This window comes from Xiphophorus couchianus, chromosome 15, assembly GCF_001444195.1.
Source record: "Xiphophorus couchianus chromosome 15, X_couchianus-1.0, whole genome shotgun sequence".
Taxonomy (NCBI): domain Eukaryota; kingdom Metazoa; phylum Chordata; class Actinopteri; order Cyprinodontiformes; family Poeciliidae; genus Xiphophorus; species Xiphophorus couchianus.
Window position 1 is genome coordinate 8,064,140 of NC_040242.1, and position 19,882 is coordinate 8,084,021.

Genomic DNA, 19,882 nt, shown 5'->3' on the forward strand with positions numbered 1-19,882 from the left:
TTCATTTTATTAGGTAATAATTTATTCATAAACCAACATAAAACAAAGTCAACTCGTAGATTATAGAAAGTTAAACCAATATCTTCAGCAAATAAGTTATTCCTGTACTAATCATAGCTTTGATTTATTATATTGTCCGTACTTCTTGTTTTTCTAAGGAACTTTTTTTGCCACATACTATGCTAGAGTTCATTCTTTAGTAAATGAAGAAAATGAGAAATTTTTACATTTTTATTCCAATCTTAGAGATGTATAAAAGAAACCAGCACACCAACAGCAGTATTGTAGAAAACATTTTTAATATTGTATTAGTATATTTTACAAGTAGGAGCAAATGCCCAAAGTATAAAAGTAAGAAGCAAAACATCTTGAAGTATCAGTGGTTTGAGGCACGAGAGATCATTAAAAAAGCTGTAAATGTCAGATAAATCCTATTCGTAGTCAGTTTCATCAAGCTATCAGAGTAGCACTTTGAAGTAGAAAGAAATAAAAAGGACTTTGGCGTCATGCGTCTTCAAACATAAGGAGAAGTTTTTATACTATGAATAACACATGAGGTTTGTTGCAGTTGTAGTTTTTTAAGACTCAGTGACTAGAGACAAAAAAACAGACACAGAGATGAGTAAAATGAGCTGAAAATAAAACCTTAAACATGATTAATAATCTTGAAAAGATGAATAGAAAATCTCAGTACCAGTTGTCATTGTTAGCTTTGATAAAACTGACCATGTTGTTCCATATATAAATTGCATGTACATTCAAAAATATTTCTACTCTGAACAGAAAAAACACCCAGTATAGTTTGTAACATGCATTTGTGCTTATTTGTACAAGAGTCCTTGGAAATACTGGAAATGCTTGGAAATTGGTAGAATATAAGATATATAAAGGTTCACTAGTTATCAGAAGATGAAGCGACCATCCCAGCCCGCGTCAGAGCTGAGCTGACGGACTCTGACTCCTTGCACAAGGACCGGGCTCCAGTGAGGTAAGGCGAAGCAGCTGATCAAAGGCCTCCTATTTTCAATGTAAGTTTCAGCAGATATACCAAGAAAAATACATGAGGCATCCATAAACTACAAAAATAACATTATCAAAAGCTTATCAGATATTACAGCAGTGAAGGAAAGAAGTCGCCTGCTTTGATTGCTATAATAGTTATTAAACATTTTTTTAAACTCTTTAGTGAAAAATGTAATTTCTTGCTTCCCATAATTTGGAACATATGTTTTTTTGCTTGAAAAAAAATAACTCATTCCTATTTTGAATCTGCCATGTGTCATGTTTTAGATAATAGTTTCAAATGTAGTAGCCTTTGTACAGATGTCTTTGTGCACAAAACATGTAAAAAGGATAGTATTGTGCTGATAAATGGTGTTTTTCAGATCATAGTAATATGTTTGACAACCAGAGCTTGGGAAAAAAAACCCTCTGTGTCTGCTTTTTTATATAAAGGGATGAAATGATTCTATTCAGGCTTCTGTTTTGTTCTTCGAGTTTTCTCCAGCAGCCATACTTCCTTCATTCTCCTCCTCCTCAATGGGAACCTGTAAAAAACACAACGTAGCATCACAAAACACTGCAGAATAATAAATCCATGATACAAGCAATGGTTAAAGTACAGCGGTACGAGGATCCTAACCTCCCAGTAAAGAGAGTCATCAAAGCAGTTCTGATCTGGAGGCTGTCCCCAGAATGGTAGCTTCATTATCAACCCTGGAAGAAGAAAATTAAACGTTTGGTTAAACGTTATTGCTGCTAGTGCACAATCATAAACCAATCATTGTTTCAGTTTTATCCCTACTCACCAGTTATAGCACCTCCAATAAGAGCGAATCCGAGAGACGAAGCCAGGGCAGCAGCTTGCATGTCTGCAGAGCTGACATTTAAAGTGAGAGTAACATTATTTCAAAGCAACACATTTGTTGTAAGTGCATAATTTCAATTACTGTATATGGAATATTTACCCTTGATTTGCCTTTCCCAAAGCCACAGCAACAATGCCAGCCAGTCCTCCAAGGATGCCAGGCATGCCGTGCAGATTGTGGACTCCACACGTGTCCTGGATGCCCAGGTTGGATGCCAGGATCGGCTGCAGTCAAGAAAAAGACAAAATAGTCTCTGTTTTAAAATAGTAACATTTTAATGATAAAATTATCTCTTAAATATGTTTACCATAAATATTTACTACTGGACAGAAAGTTGTATAACGCAAAATGTAAAACTATAATATTCAGGGAATTTCTTTTTTCTGACTTTGAATGAAATCTCATGAGACCTTATAGTACTTATACACCTGGGTTTTGACTTGGGGGCATAATGTATTGTGCCTAAATTCTGTTAAGTCACTTGTCTTTTTTTTGTCAATTAATTTTTTTTTTTATTTCCATCTTTTCAGGTATACAAAAGCAAACCCCAAATATAGACATATTATAGAAGAAATGTCAGCATCCAAAAAAAGTTTTCTATCCATTCTTCGTTTTTATGCTTGTAGGAACTTTCCTGGTTCCTCAGAATCAGTCTTGATAAAATAAATCTAACCGATTATTGAACTTTTGGATTGAACAGGAATAAAAGGCAATTAAAAGAGTCGACAGTCTTGAATTCAGTCAAAATTATAAGGAACTGGGCAAGTATTTCAGCTGTGCACCCTAAAGTATTTTGAAGACAACACTATGGGAAGTATTACTTTCGAGCAAACAGGTTGAACTTAACCAAGACTGTCCCATGTTAGTGATCATGTTGGTTTGTCAGGATCTAAAAGTGTAGTCATGGAAAAGACTGTTTCTAGTTTGGAAACTTCTGGTTCTAATTTTATAGTTGATTTGGTTCTGCTGGTATCTTAATGCCACATCATTTAGAACAGCTGAGTTGTTCATAGTGGGTCTGAGACTCAGCTGGAAAAAGGTTCTGGCTCACAAAAACAGGTGAAAGATGTGAGAAGTGGGCATATAGACTGGGCCCTCTTCTGGAACAATGAGGATGCTGTTCTAGTCTGATGTGATGGTGAGACATTTAGGACTTGAAGCACTCCTTACTATGGCTATATTTACTTTCAAATTGCTCATTTTCGACTTACAGAGAGGAGTTTGAAGCCCAGGGTGGAAATGATGCCAGCCACTAATCCAATCAGCATCGCTCCAAATGGTTGGATATTCATGTCCGCACAAGTTCCCACTGCAACACCACCAGCCAGAGTGGCATTCTGTATGTGGACCTGTGTTATTGTAAAGGCATATAAATGAGTACAAGTCTAAAATATACTTCAGTTAACTATTTTAGATGAACGTGAGGTGCCTGACCATGTCCAGTTTCCCTTTGTGTTCAACCAGGCTGGAGATGGCGTACGCAGAGAGCACACAGGCGGCCAGGGAGACATAGGTGTTGATCACTGCAGTGAGCTGAGTGACGCCTGGCTCAGCGATGGCTGAGTTGAAGCTGGGCCAGAACATCCACAGGAACACGGTTCCTGCAGAACAAGTTTGTTCAACTAAGCTGGTGAAACAAACCCAAATTTATAAGATGCACTGCTATTTGTGTCCACTTGGTGGCAGGAGCAGCGCACGTGGAGAAGGACTGCACATGTTCTAATACAAATCACAACATTCTAGTTTCTTAGTTTTATTATATACAAGTGTTGTGCTTATATGTATTTAATCAGAATGTGTCCAAATGTGAGGAATCCAGCTTCATATATCTGCAGGTATTTTTATTATATAGTTGAAATCAGCAAAAAACAGAGACTGATTTGAAAAAGAAGGTAAAGATTTGTGAAAAGCTGCCCAGACAAATGCATAACTCCTGAAATAAATATACCATCATGTTTATTTCACTGAAATTTTCAGTTTGAGGTTCAATATCTGAGAGTAATCTATGCTCCCTTGCAATAAAAAAATCACTGACAGTCATTTTCACGTACCGATCATTGCAAACAGGTCAGAATGATAAACAGATCCATCATTTTCATGTCCGTTCCTCAAACCGGGTCGGTAAAGAACCCGTGCCACTGCCAAACCAAAGTAAGCACCAAAAGCGTGTATGATCATTGACGCTCCAACATCGTTAGCCTGTAAAATGAGATGTTTCACAGTATTTTTCAGGTGAAAATGCCAGAATTGGGGTTATAATCCTTAGCATAAACTGTTATAAACTCACCTTAAGAATGTTAGCCACCAGATGCTCATTGATGGAGAAGATGGTGATCTCCAGGATGGTCATGATGAGGAGCTGCACTGGGCTGGTTTTACCCAGAACAGCACCAAAGGAGATCAGGACTGTAGCTGTGCTGAAGTCTGCATTTATCATTCTGCAGCAAAGTGAGAAAAATAATCCAGTGATTATTACTAAAATTATTTACCCCTTTATTCTTTTTTTATTTTACACATTTTGTCAACTTAACATTTGATGAGGTTTTACCTGTTGGCTGTGTTGCCTGGTCATTGGAATACTGTTTGTTTACTACAAAAGCACAGCTGCATTTATGTTAAGATTATATCTCTTCTAATGATTAGCTAACTCCTGAAGGTAGTCGATTGCACTTGATTTTGTTTACGGGCATCAAAGTAAAGGACTTTAGACTTTTTATTGAAAACACTGCATCATTTTATTTCCACTTTGTCATTGATTCTTCATATAAAATCCCAATCAAAAGAATTGTAACATGAAAAAATACAAGAAAAATCAAGGGTTGTGAGTGCTGATGCAAGCCAAACATTAATTTTAAACTATTATATTTTTGTGATTTCAGCAGCACAGGTTCAGCCATTTCAGAGACGTACTTGAAGATGTTCATTTTAATCTTGCCGTTATCCATGTGCCACAGTCCCTGCATGAGGAGACCCCACTGGAGACCGAAGGCGGCCAGCACCAGGTTGATGCCCACACTGCTGAACCCGTATTTCTTGAGGAACGTCATCAGGAACCCGAAGCCGATGAAGATCATGACGTGGACATCCTGAAACACTGCAGTGCGATATAAAAAGCAGCGGTCACTTGTTCTGTTGCTAAACGAGGACACGATCAAATCAAATGAAGAAGTTCAAGGTAAAAATGCTGCTCTCAGTTTTAATCATGTTGTCATGATTCGTTGTACTTTTTGGTTTGAATGACTTATTGGAAAGTTAGTGAACTTAACAGGAGTCATGTTTCTCAACAGAGGTAACATTGTTGTGACCTGTTTGCTTTGAAACCAAATTAATCCCACCATGAATAGTGTTCTGGGAAAAGCCCATCCTGTTCCTGCTTGGTCTCTTAGTCTGTGGTACCTCTGATGAAGTGCATATGATCCTAATATACTCCTGAAGCATGAAGAGATGCTTTAAATTACAAAAACAGCAGTGCTTTTGTCATGTGGCACGCTCTGCAGCAGAGACGAAGATGTAACTTCTTGTATTTTCAGGAAGGATTTGCATAAAACTGGGTGCGTCCTTTAAAACTTATCATCCTCATCATTATCAGGCAGGAAATCAGTCTCCTGTTTCCACACAGCCTTTAAACTTGACATGATGAGCTTTGCATGTGGGAAACACGTCAAGGAGGAGATATGTGGGCTGAGAGACAATAGGCTTCATTTCCTTTGCTCTAGACAAATAGCTTCTGTAAACTATGTTTGATATGTAGTCTAGGGAGAAATGCTCTATGCAGCATTAGAAGAGCTCTTTAGTGACTTGAGAAACATGTTGGTAGATTTTCCTACATGCAATAAAGATGAGAAGACAAATTCCACCCTTTGGGGACTCCATTTAACCAGGAAGTTTTCTGAAGGTTTTCTTAGGCAAGGACATATAGGAGCCACTATTAATCTCGGTTTGGCACATTAAATCCCAAGGCTAATTTTGCTATGTTTTCATTATTTAAAAGGATTGTTTGGGTGAAAAAAATACACTAATAATTTATCAAAGTTTACAGCTCTGCTATCTTAAAACTTCATTCACAAAATATTAAAGCTGCAAGATTGTTTGGATAGGGATGTGGTAATGCCACTGCTGCTTAGATTGTTATTAAGAATTAAAACAAGAGTAAAAAATGTAGTCCACAATAATTCATTCAATATGCTTTGGATCATATTGTTAAGAGTTGAAAGTTTGTTTTCACTTATGGGTAGCAGGCAACATAAAGAGGATACAATAAGTTATTAAATATGGTAAAGACATAATGTGCTATAATATGTTGACAAAGAACACAGCAATAACCAAAATCACCCTGATCACAAAACAAAAAATTGCAATAACCACAATTATATGATGATAAGAATATACTTATTTACTTTCTAAATTTTCACAATCTAAAACTGCACTAAATTTTGTACAGTAGTGGGCCTTCAACTGATTCAATAAGCTGTGCAATGTGTCTCTGTTTATGTGAGGCAGCCATGTTGGATTCTGACATTGGGGAAAAAACGTCTAATTTAAAAAAAATCTAAATTCTTGGAGAGGCTTTCCAAACCCAACATCTGATCCAGAATGAATGAATTAATTTCCTGTTTATAGCATGTTAAATTCTTTTAAATGTTTAGAAATGTTTTTTTTAATGCATAATTACTGTTGTGGTTGTTTACCATGATTGCATAATATTTAATTGATAATGTCTAAAGTATTGCATGTACTGAATAAAAAAATAGAATAACAAGTTTATCAGTTGGGGACCAGTTTGTAGATTTAAGTTATTTTTACCTTTTATATTCAATACTGTTCAAAGATATAAAGGTTTTTCAGTACTCAAAGGTAAAATAACCTACTTGGTTCTTCAGCATTCCTTTGACTTATTCAGGATTCAAGAATATTACGGAGCAGAAATGCATCAATTAATGAGCAAACCTACTGAATAGGTATTATAGTTGTTTTGGCTTCTGCATAGAAAGCAGTCACTACATTAAAAGAATCTTTATTCTTCTCTAATTTATGCATTTAATCTCAGGACTATAAAACACGAGAGTTTCCAAACTTTCATTATTTCTTTCTACAAGGCAAGTATCAAGTACAATAAGAATTTACACACTTTTCTTAGTTGATTGTTTTCCACTGGTATTTACACCAACATTTTGAAATTATGTAGCATCAGTTTAACTTTATTATTGCTTCTCAATATTGTTCCTGAGGTATTGTTTTAGGTATTACGTATTGTTCCTGAACCTTTCCAAAGGAAGTTTCAGAAACAATAGTTTTGAAAATGGTGGAGCTACAAGTTTTAGTTTTCAAATCTATAGATAATTTATAAAATCAAATGCATTCTAGACATAACAGTTAAGATTAGATGCTATATCATAATCTTTGCACTGTGTTTTTTATTTTGTAATGTCCACAAAGACCCACATTCCTCACCTCTGATTCCAAAAATGTTATAACTTAGGTTTAATTTGTTAATTTGAAAAGTTCCAATGAGTTTTTAATAACATCTAGACAGAAATAGATATTATGTGGACATACACTTTCCTTTTAAAGACTTTTAATCTTAACTATGAAATTTAAACTTGAAATAATCCCTATTAACTACAACTGAAATCATATCAATTGTTTGGATTTGACCAACATTTACAGTGCTTCTTGTTATATTTGTCTATATGAGTGGATTATCTTTTAAGACATTTTTCATCCAGTTGTTTCTCTTTTGTCCAAGCTGAAGTGTCCAGGGATAAAAAAGAGATTTCCCCAAATGTTTAAACTTGCTTTCAAATTTCACAAAAATAGTAATATGGCTCCTCACTTTAGTTTTGATGGAATTATTGAGTGTGAAAGTCTTCATCCAAATTTTAATGTGCCCCAAAGAATGGTATTGCAGTGCAGTGAACAGTACTTTGAGGATGCCTGTAAAATAAAGATGGTGAGCAACCACTGAGAGTGGCAACGTGCCAAGAAGTTAGGTAACGCTGTGTGGGCGAGCAATACAGGAGAGAATCCCCCTGAGGAGCATCACAGAGCTGAGTGAGGGAGAGTGATGCAAGCCACTCAAAATTGATTGTTCTTTCATTTTAATTTCTCATTTAAATTTGGCAAGCTGCATAATTTCAGGAAAGTGGTATTGGATTCAGTCATTTGTTACAAAGTGTTGGATATTTTGCAGTTACAAAACATTTATATTGCATATAAATGTTTTTTTTTTTTTGCAGAGAACCACAAGTCTTGATTCTTTTAAGTCTCACTGCAGAAATGATTTTTGCATCACCTTCTCAGGGAAAATTCTCAGGGAGATTTCTTAGCATTTTTTGAGCCATGCTTGGAGAAAATCCCAAAACATTAAAATGAATTTCCATATTACATTACATTTGTAAGTTCATAGATTTAATTCTGAAGAAGAAAATACAAAGAACAAAGTCAGCCTTGAAACATAATATTTACATGGAGTTTGCCTATTAAGTTAGAGATGGAAAGAAATAATGAATAATTTTTCATGATGAAGCTAAATCGCGAAAGATTTCTATATACTGTAGACTGAGCTAATCTCTGAGACGCACACCTGCCCCACCCAGTCATCAACAGACTGAACAGTACCTTGTAGCTGTAAGTTATGTGTATGTTCATGCAGATAAGTAGTTCAAACGCAAAGAGGAACTTGGAACTTCTTAAAAAGCACTAAAAGCAGAAATTGTGAATAAAGTTTTTACAAGCACCAGAAGCTGATTTGTTGCTCCGACCACCTTATGACTGCCTGTAATTACCCGTTTGACACAGTAATGCAAATCACATGTAACCTCCTTTCTGCTACAGATCACACTTTCTCCTGCAGGATCCTCTCCACTTCTCAGCTGCATCTGTCCTGACTATTGGAGAGAAAAGCAACCTCATGCATCTTTTTTTTTATCTCAGTTCACCAACCTGCTCCAGAAACAACTTTGAAACACTTCTATGTCTGTTTGCCAGGAGTCAAGGTTAAAGCATCTCAGGAAAGACATTCCTGTGAAAAGAAGCAGCCTCCTGTTTTTAGGATCACACAACTCCTATCTTTAAAAAAAGTTTTGCTTAAATAACAACTACCTCCCACATTTCACCTCATGTCAGAAAAACAGCATAGGTGTTGGGATATTTTCTCGGCTTCTTTGGCTAATTAAAAAGCTGCAGCACATGCAGTGTAAGCTTTAGTTAGAGTTAAAGCATCTCTCTGCATCACTTACTAGGATACAGCTGCAGAGGTGATTCTTCTTCAGTGGTATTAGCATCATGGTGACCATCATGATGACCTTTCCCATCATCATAGACCACAAACACAGCAAACAAGATGATGGTGATAATCTCCAAAATCAAGGCCAGGATGGGGAACTTCAGCCTCATGTTGGTGGAGTATGCAGGCATCCTGTAGCCAACTCTTGTTATCTTTCAGTAGCTTTGAGTGTCAGTCCCTCCCTATCTGTTCTGGTGTTTAGGGGTTGTGCCGTCTAAAAGGGGGGGAAGAAAGCGGCGCTTGCTTTTAAACTGGTCCAGGGTTTTTTTGTGACCAATGACAGGGCAGCAGACTGAAGTCTCCTCAGTAAACACCCCCCACACTTCCCTACACCCTGTTCACTTTACTCACAGGGGGTGGGTTTCCTCTGTGGACTGTGGGGACGGTTAAACAAAAAACAAACATACTAACACCCAACCATCAAGCAGTGATAGCTGTCAAGTCTTCTTTCAACAACATTTCTTAAAACCACACATATTTCGTTTTGATTTTTTCACAGCTTTCAAATGGAGAGAACTATCAAATGCAGCACGACGACAAATTTTAAATTACAAACATAACTGTGTTGATAGTGCCTTACAAAAGTAGTCCTACCAAATCCGTTTCTTACTGGGGTGAAACCAGAAAGTTTACTATGTTTTTGCTTGTGTTTATAGAGTATAATTTTGAGGACTTAATGTATACTTGGTTTTATTTTTTGGTACCATTTTACAGTAAAGACCAACTTACAAGTCACTTATAAATAACATGCACATATGTCATCAATTAATCTGTAAACACTTTAGAAATCATTAATAAGAGTTTAATGTGCATTAATTAAGGCTAAGAAAGAATCAAAACTATACTGGAATGATAAAATACAACATTACATATTAAATAATTATGTTTACAAATCCTTATTGTTCTTACAAACTTGTAACTTAGTGTGAAATATTTAATTGAGCAACTCCAAATGGAATATATAAGTGAAAAGATTCTGCACACTATTTTACAAAAAACATAATCAGTTTTGTGTCTTTCTTGCACTTAAGTAATGCATGACAAACATCTATACATTATTTATAGTGTATAGATTACATATTGTTTAATAACATATCTATGAACTATTTGTTAATAAGGGGTGCCATACAGACCTATTTTTTTATGTGAATGTTCAATTGTAGTTATTTCCCCTTTGTTTTCTCGTCTTTTATAAATGACAATGACAACATGATCACATAAAAAATTATGCACAAACATTCTAATTTACTACAGGAAAACGTTTTAAAAACTATAAAAGAGAAAGATCCTTTCATAAAGAGTCCAGCAAACTCTGGTACAGGAAAAAGATAAAAAGCAAGAGGCTTCACATTTACTCTAAATCTGATTAAATTCAGCTGCTAATTGATTTCAACCAAGAATAGTGCTGACTAATTCATCTCAAGCATGTAAACTTGACGTCTGATGGTCACATTAATCATTCAACCTTTTTAAAAACTTAGGTGCACAATTTTAAATTTGACATGAATTCACGTTAGCTTGACATCAAACACAAAGAGTGATCTTCAGGGTGGCTCCTCTGGGCCTGATTTAGACAAATGTGCCATTTTCCTTTCATTTCTTGATGATGGATTTAACTGAAATCCACCGGAGATCTTTTTTTGTATCCATTCCCTGACTTATACGTTTCAGTAATGTTTGTTCTGATTTGCTCGGAGTGTTTTTTGTCTTCTACCTCTAATGGTAGCCAGGAATACTGATGAACCAGTGAATGGACCTTCCAGACACAGATGTCTTTATACTATAATCACTAGAGACACTCACTACACTCTGGTGATCTCTCTTCCTCCCATTGTGAGGGAACAACTGGCTGGCTCTGTTGAATTAGGTCAGTCACTTTAAAAGGAGGTGAAAATGTATGCAGTCACTTATTTGTTGGTACTTATTTTTATTTAATTGTCATTATTTGGTTGAAATCAGCTTTACTTTTACGCTGAAGGTCTTTTTTTTTTTTTTATTTAAAAGACAGTTTAACCAAACTCTAATAAAATATTTTATTTATTGGTTCAAATCTAAAATAAAACTGTTTTCTTGCAAAAAAAAAAAAGAAGAAACAATTTTGTTTATGTACATTGTTGTCTGACTAATTTACATCAGTCCTTTATCATTTGAATTAAATAGATTTTTATGATTAATTTATATCAAATTAAAGTATTCTATTTTCTACAACTTAATTTGTTTATATTTAATTTTTCTATTGAATATACTAATTAATTAACTTTAATTTAAATCCAAACACTGTAAAATCTAATTGGTAATATTGGTTGTAATGTGTTGCCTTCATTTTATGGGATATTCTTTTTTTACAGTGTGGATTTTTACTTTGCTTTTCTGTTTGACTGGATTTTAGCTATTAAACAATCTGAATGCATCTTGTTCAACTAATTCCCTTGATTCTTTGAGCTGATCTGCAGATGCGGTTTACATTTTTCACTTCAACTCTGATCTGACTTGAGATTCTGATTTAAATTTCCTTGGTCAAGAGCTCTTTGATAAAGGCTGGGAGCTTTACAAATGAGCTGAGTTACTATAATCACAGCCAGCAAAACATTTCTGTTTGCCTTGGAGCTGAGAAGAGGGATTTTTTTCCCAAAGCCTTTAGGGAAATTACTTTCAAATGTTGAGAGATATTGAAACCTTTGCAGCTCTGTTGAGAGTAATCTACTTTCTCTGACTCATTATTACATCAAAGCACAAAGAAATAATTTGTACAGATTTTCTGGGTCACTGAGATGCTTTTTATAATGAATGGAGCTGAAGTGAAAGTTTAATTTTTTAAGACAAGTGAGAAGTTCTTCACTCAAATATATGGTTCAGGGATTTCCTCTGCTGATGTTTTGATCTGCGCCTGGTTGGTTTTTACATTTTGTTCAGTAGTAATAAAAGCGCAACTCGTCTAATTTCACAGCACTTATCTGAATGCTGCAAGATTCATATTGTTTTGGTTTTCAGGCTGTTGCTCACACCTGTTTACACTTGAGGTTTTGATGCAGAGTCGTGTTTGATCCGCCATGAAAACAAGCTTATTGCCTAACTGTAACAAGTAAGTCATAATCTCTCTGCTGAGATGGAAATTATATCTAAAACAAAACAATTTACCTTCCCCAGACGATTTAAATGGTTTTGCACATACAAATCTGCAAAGTGTGGCATGCATTTATTTCCAGAATAAACTTATGTTCAATTGAGAATCTGTGGCAAGAGTTGAAAATTATTATTGCTCTTTAAATACTGTGAGGTTTGTACAATGGAGCATTAGGGCCATTGTAGATAAAAAAAGGAGTACATTTTCTCAAAAAAACCCTCAACATATTCTAGATTAATCTCAGTAATTTTCTAGAAAAAAGTAGAACATTTCTGAGTTTCAAAAGTTAAAAATTTGCAAGTGAAAAATCAAATAATCTCAACTTTTGAAACTCAGACATTTCCAAGGCTTTTTCTAGAAAATTTCTGTGATGAATCTCAAATTTTTTGAGTTTTCCTAGCAATTTTTTGACTCTTCAAACTCAGAAATGTTCAAGTTTTTTTCCAGAAAATTTCTGAGATTAATCTAAAAAATTTCAGAGATTGAAATTACTCTGAAATTTACTCCTCATTTTTCCCCCAGATAGAATAGGCTTAATATGCCATTGTAGGGGTTTGTGTTTTTGATGTGACAAGGTGCTAAAAAATACAAAATGAAAAAAATTCAAAATGAACCAATAAATACAAGATTGGTTCATTTGTATTCAGCCAGGATGAAAAATCTTTTAGTGATTATAAAGTGAACTTAAAAGTTTTTGTTAGAACTTCAAAATAACTCATTATATTCACTCAAAATTATTGTCAAAACAGCTTATTTTGTGGTCTATTGTTTACTGCTGTTTGCTAAAAATAACTATGTGTTTCCTCCCTGATATGTTATTATGTTTCACAGGTTTTGTTATGTCACAGTCAGCAGTTTTTGAGTAGGTTAAAGTGTTATTTCTTCACTGATGTACTGCAAACGTCTGCCAATATACAGAAAAATAGCTGTAGCTGCTGTGTAGCTGCAGGTTCTGACATGATAATGTTTCACATTTCAGTTTTTGCCAATAGTGTAAACACTCTATGGAAATTTGATTCTTTATTTGAAAACTCACTGAATGTGTTGGACCTTGAATCCTCCGACTTTGGTTTACATTCAGTGTCACACTTATGCAGGGAGCAAAAAGTCTCCACCTGTGAGTTATGATGCAAGAAGTGAACAAACTCTTTAAACTGCCAGCTGAAAGCCCCACCCCCAATATGCAACTGTGATTCTCTCCGTTCCTCAAACCTGAATTTATCCTGGGCACTAAATGTGAATAAATGGATGTGATCAATCCTAGAAGTAATGTCTGATAAATGAACTGAACTGATATGGCACTCTTCCAGTCATACTGACCACTCAGAAATCATAATGTTCCTAAATGTATGCTCAACCTATTTTACCTACACAAAGCGTTGTGTGACATAAAAGTAACAGTGCATATCACCTTCTGTGAAATATAGAGATAGAATCATCGTGCTTCACAATTATGAGCCACTTTGCCACATAAAATCCCAATATAATGCACTGAATTGATGATTACAAAACACAGTGGTTTGAGAAAATACTTTTCCAGATATTGTACACAAGTTTAAAATTCTGCTCAGCTAAAATATTATTTTTTTGCCTGACATTTCTGACTTTATTTCCTTTTTTTGTCTCAGTCGTTGTGAGTAGATGGAACCAGCTGCAGCTCCTTGTTTTCTGTAATTTTTTTGTGTTTTCTAGGAATAAGTTGGTGGTTGGATCAAAGCAGAAACATGATTTTCTTTCTGAGAAAAAGTCATGTTTTCTCAGAAAAAACATGCTCTCTGAGGCTTGCAGATTGAGACCAACTTCACACATTAATGGCTACACCAAAGACGTTTTTTATCAGCCAAAATCAGTCTAATCTGGCCTCTCTGTGAAGTTCACATTCCAGAAAAGCCATTAGACAATTTATCTCCCCTCATCCACTACCTTGTCGTAAAGCACATATTTGAGGGGAATAAACAAGCCATCAGGCTCAAAGTGTTCCTTTTGTCTTAGATTCCCACATGCCGTTATGCAACATTTGCTGGACCAGAGTCTCCATTGCTAATGCAAACATACCTATGAATATTATTGTTTTGTGAGCATTCATCCAGCCTAACCTATAATCCTCATTTTGCAAAGCACTTTGTAAATTTTAAATATGTGGTATTTCTAGAAACCACATATTAGGAATCACAATGCCTCTATAGAATTGATAATCCAGTCAGTTTTTATAATGTTGGAAGTAATAAATGCTTATTTCTGATTTAGGCTTAGATTTAGATCTACTTCAGACGAAGCTATTAACAACAAGTTGCTGCTTATAACAGAATGTATTCTGACATAAAAGTCTGTCAAAGAATGTAAATAAGTTAACAATCAAAGCTTTTTTCACAACAATGCAATTAAGTGTGGAACGTCATGCAGCCCATTATTTCTGTACAGTGTTTACCCTTTAAATACTCCTGTAGAAGTACCATAAGTACTTAATGATGGAACTTGACTTAATGTTATGCTTTGATTGTTGACTCTATGTTGCATTGTGTTTCTGTGTTTCATATTATGTAAAGCACTTTGAAATGCCTTGCTGCTGAAATGTGCTATACAAATAAATTTGATTTGATTTTGATTTGATAAGTATGTTGTAGGTACCAGCAAACATATCTTGTAGGTACCCTGTAAAATGCCTGTGTGTCAATCAGGTAGTTCAGACTCATGTTTTTATTAAAACCAGGATATAGAGCCCATCCTGGTTTTAATAGGAACTACATTTCAATTTTAAAGTACTTACTCTGGCTCTCTGTAGCTCACAAAATAGACTTTTAAATACTGTTGTTAGTTTATAAATCACTGAACAACTTAGAGCCAAAATACATTAAAGATCTGCTGTTGTTGTGTCAGGTCTTCTGGTTCTGGTCTACTCTGCATCATCCCCAGAACCAGAACTGCATTCAGCTTCTATGCACCGCAAATCTGGAACAAACTTACAGAAAACTGCAAAACACCTGAAACACTGAATTCCTTTAAATGAAGGCTAAGCCCCCACCTGTTTAGAGTTAACTTGGATTAACTGGGACATTGAATATCTGATGTGTATTTGCTTGTTGATTTTGATTATAGGATTTGACCAAATGTGACATAATTGGTGACTGTATGATGTTTTATGGTGTAAAAAACTTTGACCTGCCTTATTGCTAAAATATAATACACAAATAAACTTGACTTGACTTAAGTACTTGCTGTTACCCTTATATGTATTCTGTGGCAATGTGAACACCCTATGCTGTACCAAAACTACCCCACTGGTACTTCACGATTTGAAAACCCTTCTCTATCGCTGGTAAAAACCCAACACTCCTCTTGGGGTTTGCTGGATTCTTTCTTTCATCAGACTTCTCATTGTCTGAACTCTATAAGCATAGCTCCTTATAGAGATATGCATGTTGCTGATTAGAAGCAGGCGTTGGTGGTGCAGACATAATCCAGATATTTTCGAGTGAAAACTGTAAATCCACAATCCACCTTTTGTGGGGGTTTCAAGCAGCTCTCCTGAAAAATGCTGCATGTTAAATAATATCTTCAGTAATCTAGATTGAGTTCTAAATAGTGCTAATAGTGTATGTGCTGAAGAAAGCATCTGTAAAGCAACAACTGTTGAGTGAAATTTTATTCGTAAGTATATACAGTGCTGCTTGAAAGTTTGTGAACTAGTTGTGTAGTTTAGATTTTTCTTATTTTTAACCATGATTTTCTTATTTTCTCATTACCAGTTTTTGTATATGAAATGTCAGGTTTATGTTCATCGATTCCATTTGCTTGTTTTGAGGGAAATGTATGAATTGCAAGCAGACTAAATGAAACATGGAATCAGAGCATCTGCAAAAGTAAATGAACCAAAGCTGCACTGGTAAAGACAATCCGGTAAAAGACTCAGGTGAAACACATGTGAGTGCTCAAGCAATCAACTAAGCAGACCAATCAAATGAGACATCCTTGGGAAAAGTCTTGAGGTGCACAGGTTAAATGGGAGAGGAAACCAACCAAACCACTGTTGTGTCAAGGCATAAAGACCAGATCAACAATGCCGAGAGGAAAGGAGACATCTGAGGACATCAGAAAGAAGGTGGTGACAGCCCATCAGTCTGGGGAAAGCTATAAGACCATCTCCAAAAGATTACAGCTTCATCCATCCACTGTGACACAAATCATTTACAAGTGGAGGGCACTTGGCATCACCGCAACTCTGCCCAGAAGTGGACGGCCATCAAAACTCACACAAAGAAGCACCAGAAAAATAATAATGCAGGTAAAGGCCAACCCACGCATCACCTCCAGAGAGTTGCAGACCTCTCTGTCAGCATCTGGGATAAATGTACATGCGTCTACAATCAGGCGAAATATCCATAGACATGGCATTCATGGGAGAGTTGCTAGATGGAAGCCTCTGCTTTCAAGAAAGAACAAAGCTGCCCATTTAAACTTTGCCAGAGAGCACTTGGACAAACCAGAGGCTTTCTGGAAGTCCATTCTCTGGAAGGATGAGTGCAAAATTGAATTATTTGGCCACAATCACAGGCGTCATGTTTGGAGAAAAGTAAACACTGCATTTAAAGAGAAGAACGTCCTCCCAGCAGTGAAGCATGGTGGTGGATATGTAAAAGTCTGGGCCTGCTTTTCTGCCTCCGGACCTGGACGACTCCATATAATCCAGGGAACCATCAATTCCCAGGACTATCAACAAATTCTTGACCAGAATCTCCTGCCATCAGTCAGGGAGTTGATGCTGGGACGGAAATGGATTATGCAACAAGACAACGACCCAAAGCATTAAAGCAAAAGTACCAAAGATTGGCTTAAGAGAAAGGAGATTCACACTCTGGATTGGCCCAGTCAAATTCCGGATCTCAATCCCATAGAAATGCTGTGCCAAGATCTGAAACGGGCAGTACATGCCAGATGTCCCCCTAACCTCACTCAACTGGCAGAGTTCTGCAAGGAGGAGTGGACAAAAATCCCATTAAGCAGATGTGAGACACTCGTTTGTGGTTATAGAAGACGTTTAGTTGAAGTAATGACTGCAAAAGGAGGAGCCACAAGGTACTAACTGAAAGAGTTCACATACTTTTGCACTTGGCAGATTTTCAGTTTTTTGACAGATAAAATACTTTTGTTGAATAAATAATGAAAACATGTATCCTTTTTCTTTGTTTCCCTTATTTGGAAGGTTTGCTTTACAATTTGAGATTTGGATGTTCATTTCACATGATTATTATAATTTTTCTTTAGAAAATAATGACCATGTTCAGGTGGTTCACAAACTTTCAAGCAGCACTGTATATTGTGATGGTTGAGAGGCAGGACGATCAGGCGTTGATGCTTCTTCTGTCTTTCTCCGCGCTGCTCTCCCACCACACCCGTTGTTTCCTGTGGCTGGGGCTGAAGGGAACAGTTGCACCCTGATAAGCTCACTCAGAGAGAAGCCATACATGCTGCTTAATCAGCAAGCTGGACGCTTTCAGTCAACAACAATCACAAGCTCTCATCATGTTTATGCTGATATCCGTTTTTCTGATGCTTAAGTGCGGTCAAATTCTTCCATATATGGTGTCCCATATGTGCCATGGCAACAATGGGATCCATATGATGATTTCCAGCTCTTTGCAGAACGTTCAGATGAGAAGAAAAATACCTTTCTTGTCGAATGATCAGTTTTATATTTTCGTAAACGCTCTCCAATCATCTGGAGATGGTTGGAGAGCGTCTCCAGATGAGGGTTGAATGTTTAGCAGGTGTGTGGATAGTTTACTGCTCTGGGAGCCGTAGATTGTTTCACTGCGTGATGTGCAAAAGGCATCGGTGAGAACCGTCTGCATACAGTGGGACCCCATGGGACCAGAGGGAAAATGGGAAAATATGCAGAAAAGCATAAAAATAAATAAATAAATAAATAAAAAAATATATATATATATACATATATATATATATATATATATATATATATATATATATATATATATATATATATATATATATTTGCAGTCTTAATTTGCAGTCAACATTCTTTTGGTGGGAGTTGCAACATGAGATCACTCTGGATGGATTTACATAGAAATGTAAATACTATGGCAAACCTTGAGATGATAACCCATTTTATTTGTCCAGTTGTTTTCTGAAAATTCATCAAATTAGTCTTTAAATATACATTTGCTCTTCTTTGTTTTTGTCATATTTATTATGAGATACATGCACAATATAATTTCTTAAATTAAATATCACACAGGTGTTGACCTGCAACAACAACACAGTGCAAAACAATTCAGATTCACTTCAAAGACTCAAAAAATATCATGACGTTCTTCCTGTCCTTTCACCATTCAAGCTTAATGACCCATTTACAAAGTGCAATTTAATTTTCTCTTTCCCTCAATTTTAAAAGTCATGTACAAGTAATCAAAAATTTCTAGATTAAAATATTTTTTTCTTTTTTTTCTTTCACCTCTTAAAAGATTTTAATCCTACCAAAGCCCTAAAATGCAAAGGGGAAACCATTTATAAGTTCACCCCCATGTATAAGTGACTGATTTTTGTTGCGGTAACTGTGTCATTGAGGCTGCAAATGACAAAATGCATGGATCTCTAATAATGTATCTATTCTTAATTGAAATGTAGATTTTTATTTGTATTTCTGGACTTCTTTGATGATTTTCCTGTTGTTTAATTGTAAAAAATAAATGTATGATTAAGAGTCCCCAAACCTTTTCAAGGCTTGGAGTTTGCAGATACGTCGTAAACTGTCTATTTTAGGAAGCATGTGTAGCAGAGCAGCTGCACAGAGAAGTGGCGGCAGAGGGAGGAGGTTTGGTTGCTTTGAAGTGCCGTGGGACTGCTTTGTTTGCTCACATGCTGAGATAAATGGTTGCTTTACTTTCTTGTTTCCTCAATTATGAAGATAAGATGAGGGGCTTCTGATCCCAAGCCAGAATGACCTAGCTCTATACATTTTTTATCCTAGAATTTCTTCTGCTCTACTTGAAATCTTAAAGACACAGATACTATTTTTTTTATCTGAAAATGCCAGGACAAATAGAAGTCTGTTGAGAATAATTTATGCTCTAAAAGAGAAAAACAGACTAATTACAGTACTAGATATATGTCTCCTACTTGAAATAAAATTCTGTAATAATATACATAGGAAGGAAAACCTGTGCTGCTGGCTTTAAACACAGAGCCTTCCTGCATTGATGCTGTAATTGCTTTACTATCTTGGTCTTCTTTAAATGACGTCTAATTGAGGGGCTTCGCCGCACCCTTTCCTCAAGCGGCTCCATTGAGCAATCAACCTGCAGAGCTATCTCTGCATCTTAATAAAAACTTAAATGATTGGACCACAACCCAGGACTTCCCTTAGACATAGGAAGAGCCAAAGAGGCGTAGGAGGGAGGGGGGCGGGGGGGTGCCAGAAGCAGCATCCGACAAAACATCCTGATTCATCTAATGCAGGGCGGGTGGGGGGGCTTTTAGAGCACAGGATGTAAGGAGTATGTTATTTTTTTATGTTGAGGGATGATGGAGAAATTTAAGAAAGAGGGATTGAAAAGGGAGAAACCGACTTGTCACGCAAACAGCAGA

General features: G+C 36.0%; 1 protein-coding gene across 1 annotated transcript; it reads right to left on the bottom strand.

Moving 5' to 3' along the window:
* Positions 1-280: 280 nt before the first annotated feature.
* Positions 281-9,387, bottom strand: rhag (Rh associated glycoprotein). The gene is made up of 10 exons (XM_028040767.1): positions 9,107-9,387; positions 4,779-4,962; positions 4,156-4,306; positions 3,920-4,067; positions 3,303-3,469; positions 3,080-3,217; positions 1,968-2,092; positions 1,809-1,879; positions 1,643-1,716; positions 281-1,547 (listed from the first exon to the last, which is right to left on the bottom strand). Exons 1-10 carry the CDS (start codon positions 9,282-9,284, stop codon positions 1,473-1,475), a joined length of 1,311 nt encoding a protein of 436 aa, XP_027896568.1. The 5' UTR covers positions 9,285-9,387; the 3' UTR covers positions 281-1,472.
* Positions 9,388-19,882: the final 10,495 nt, after the last annotated feature.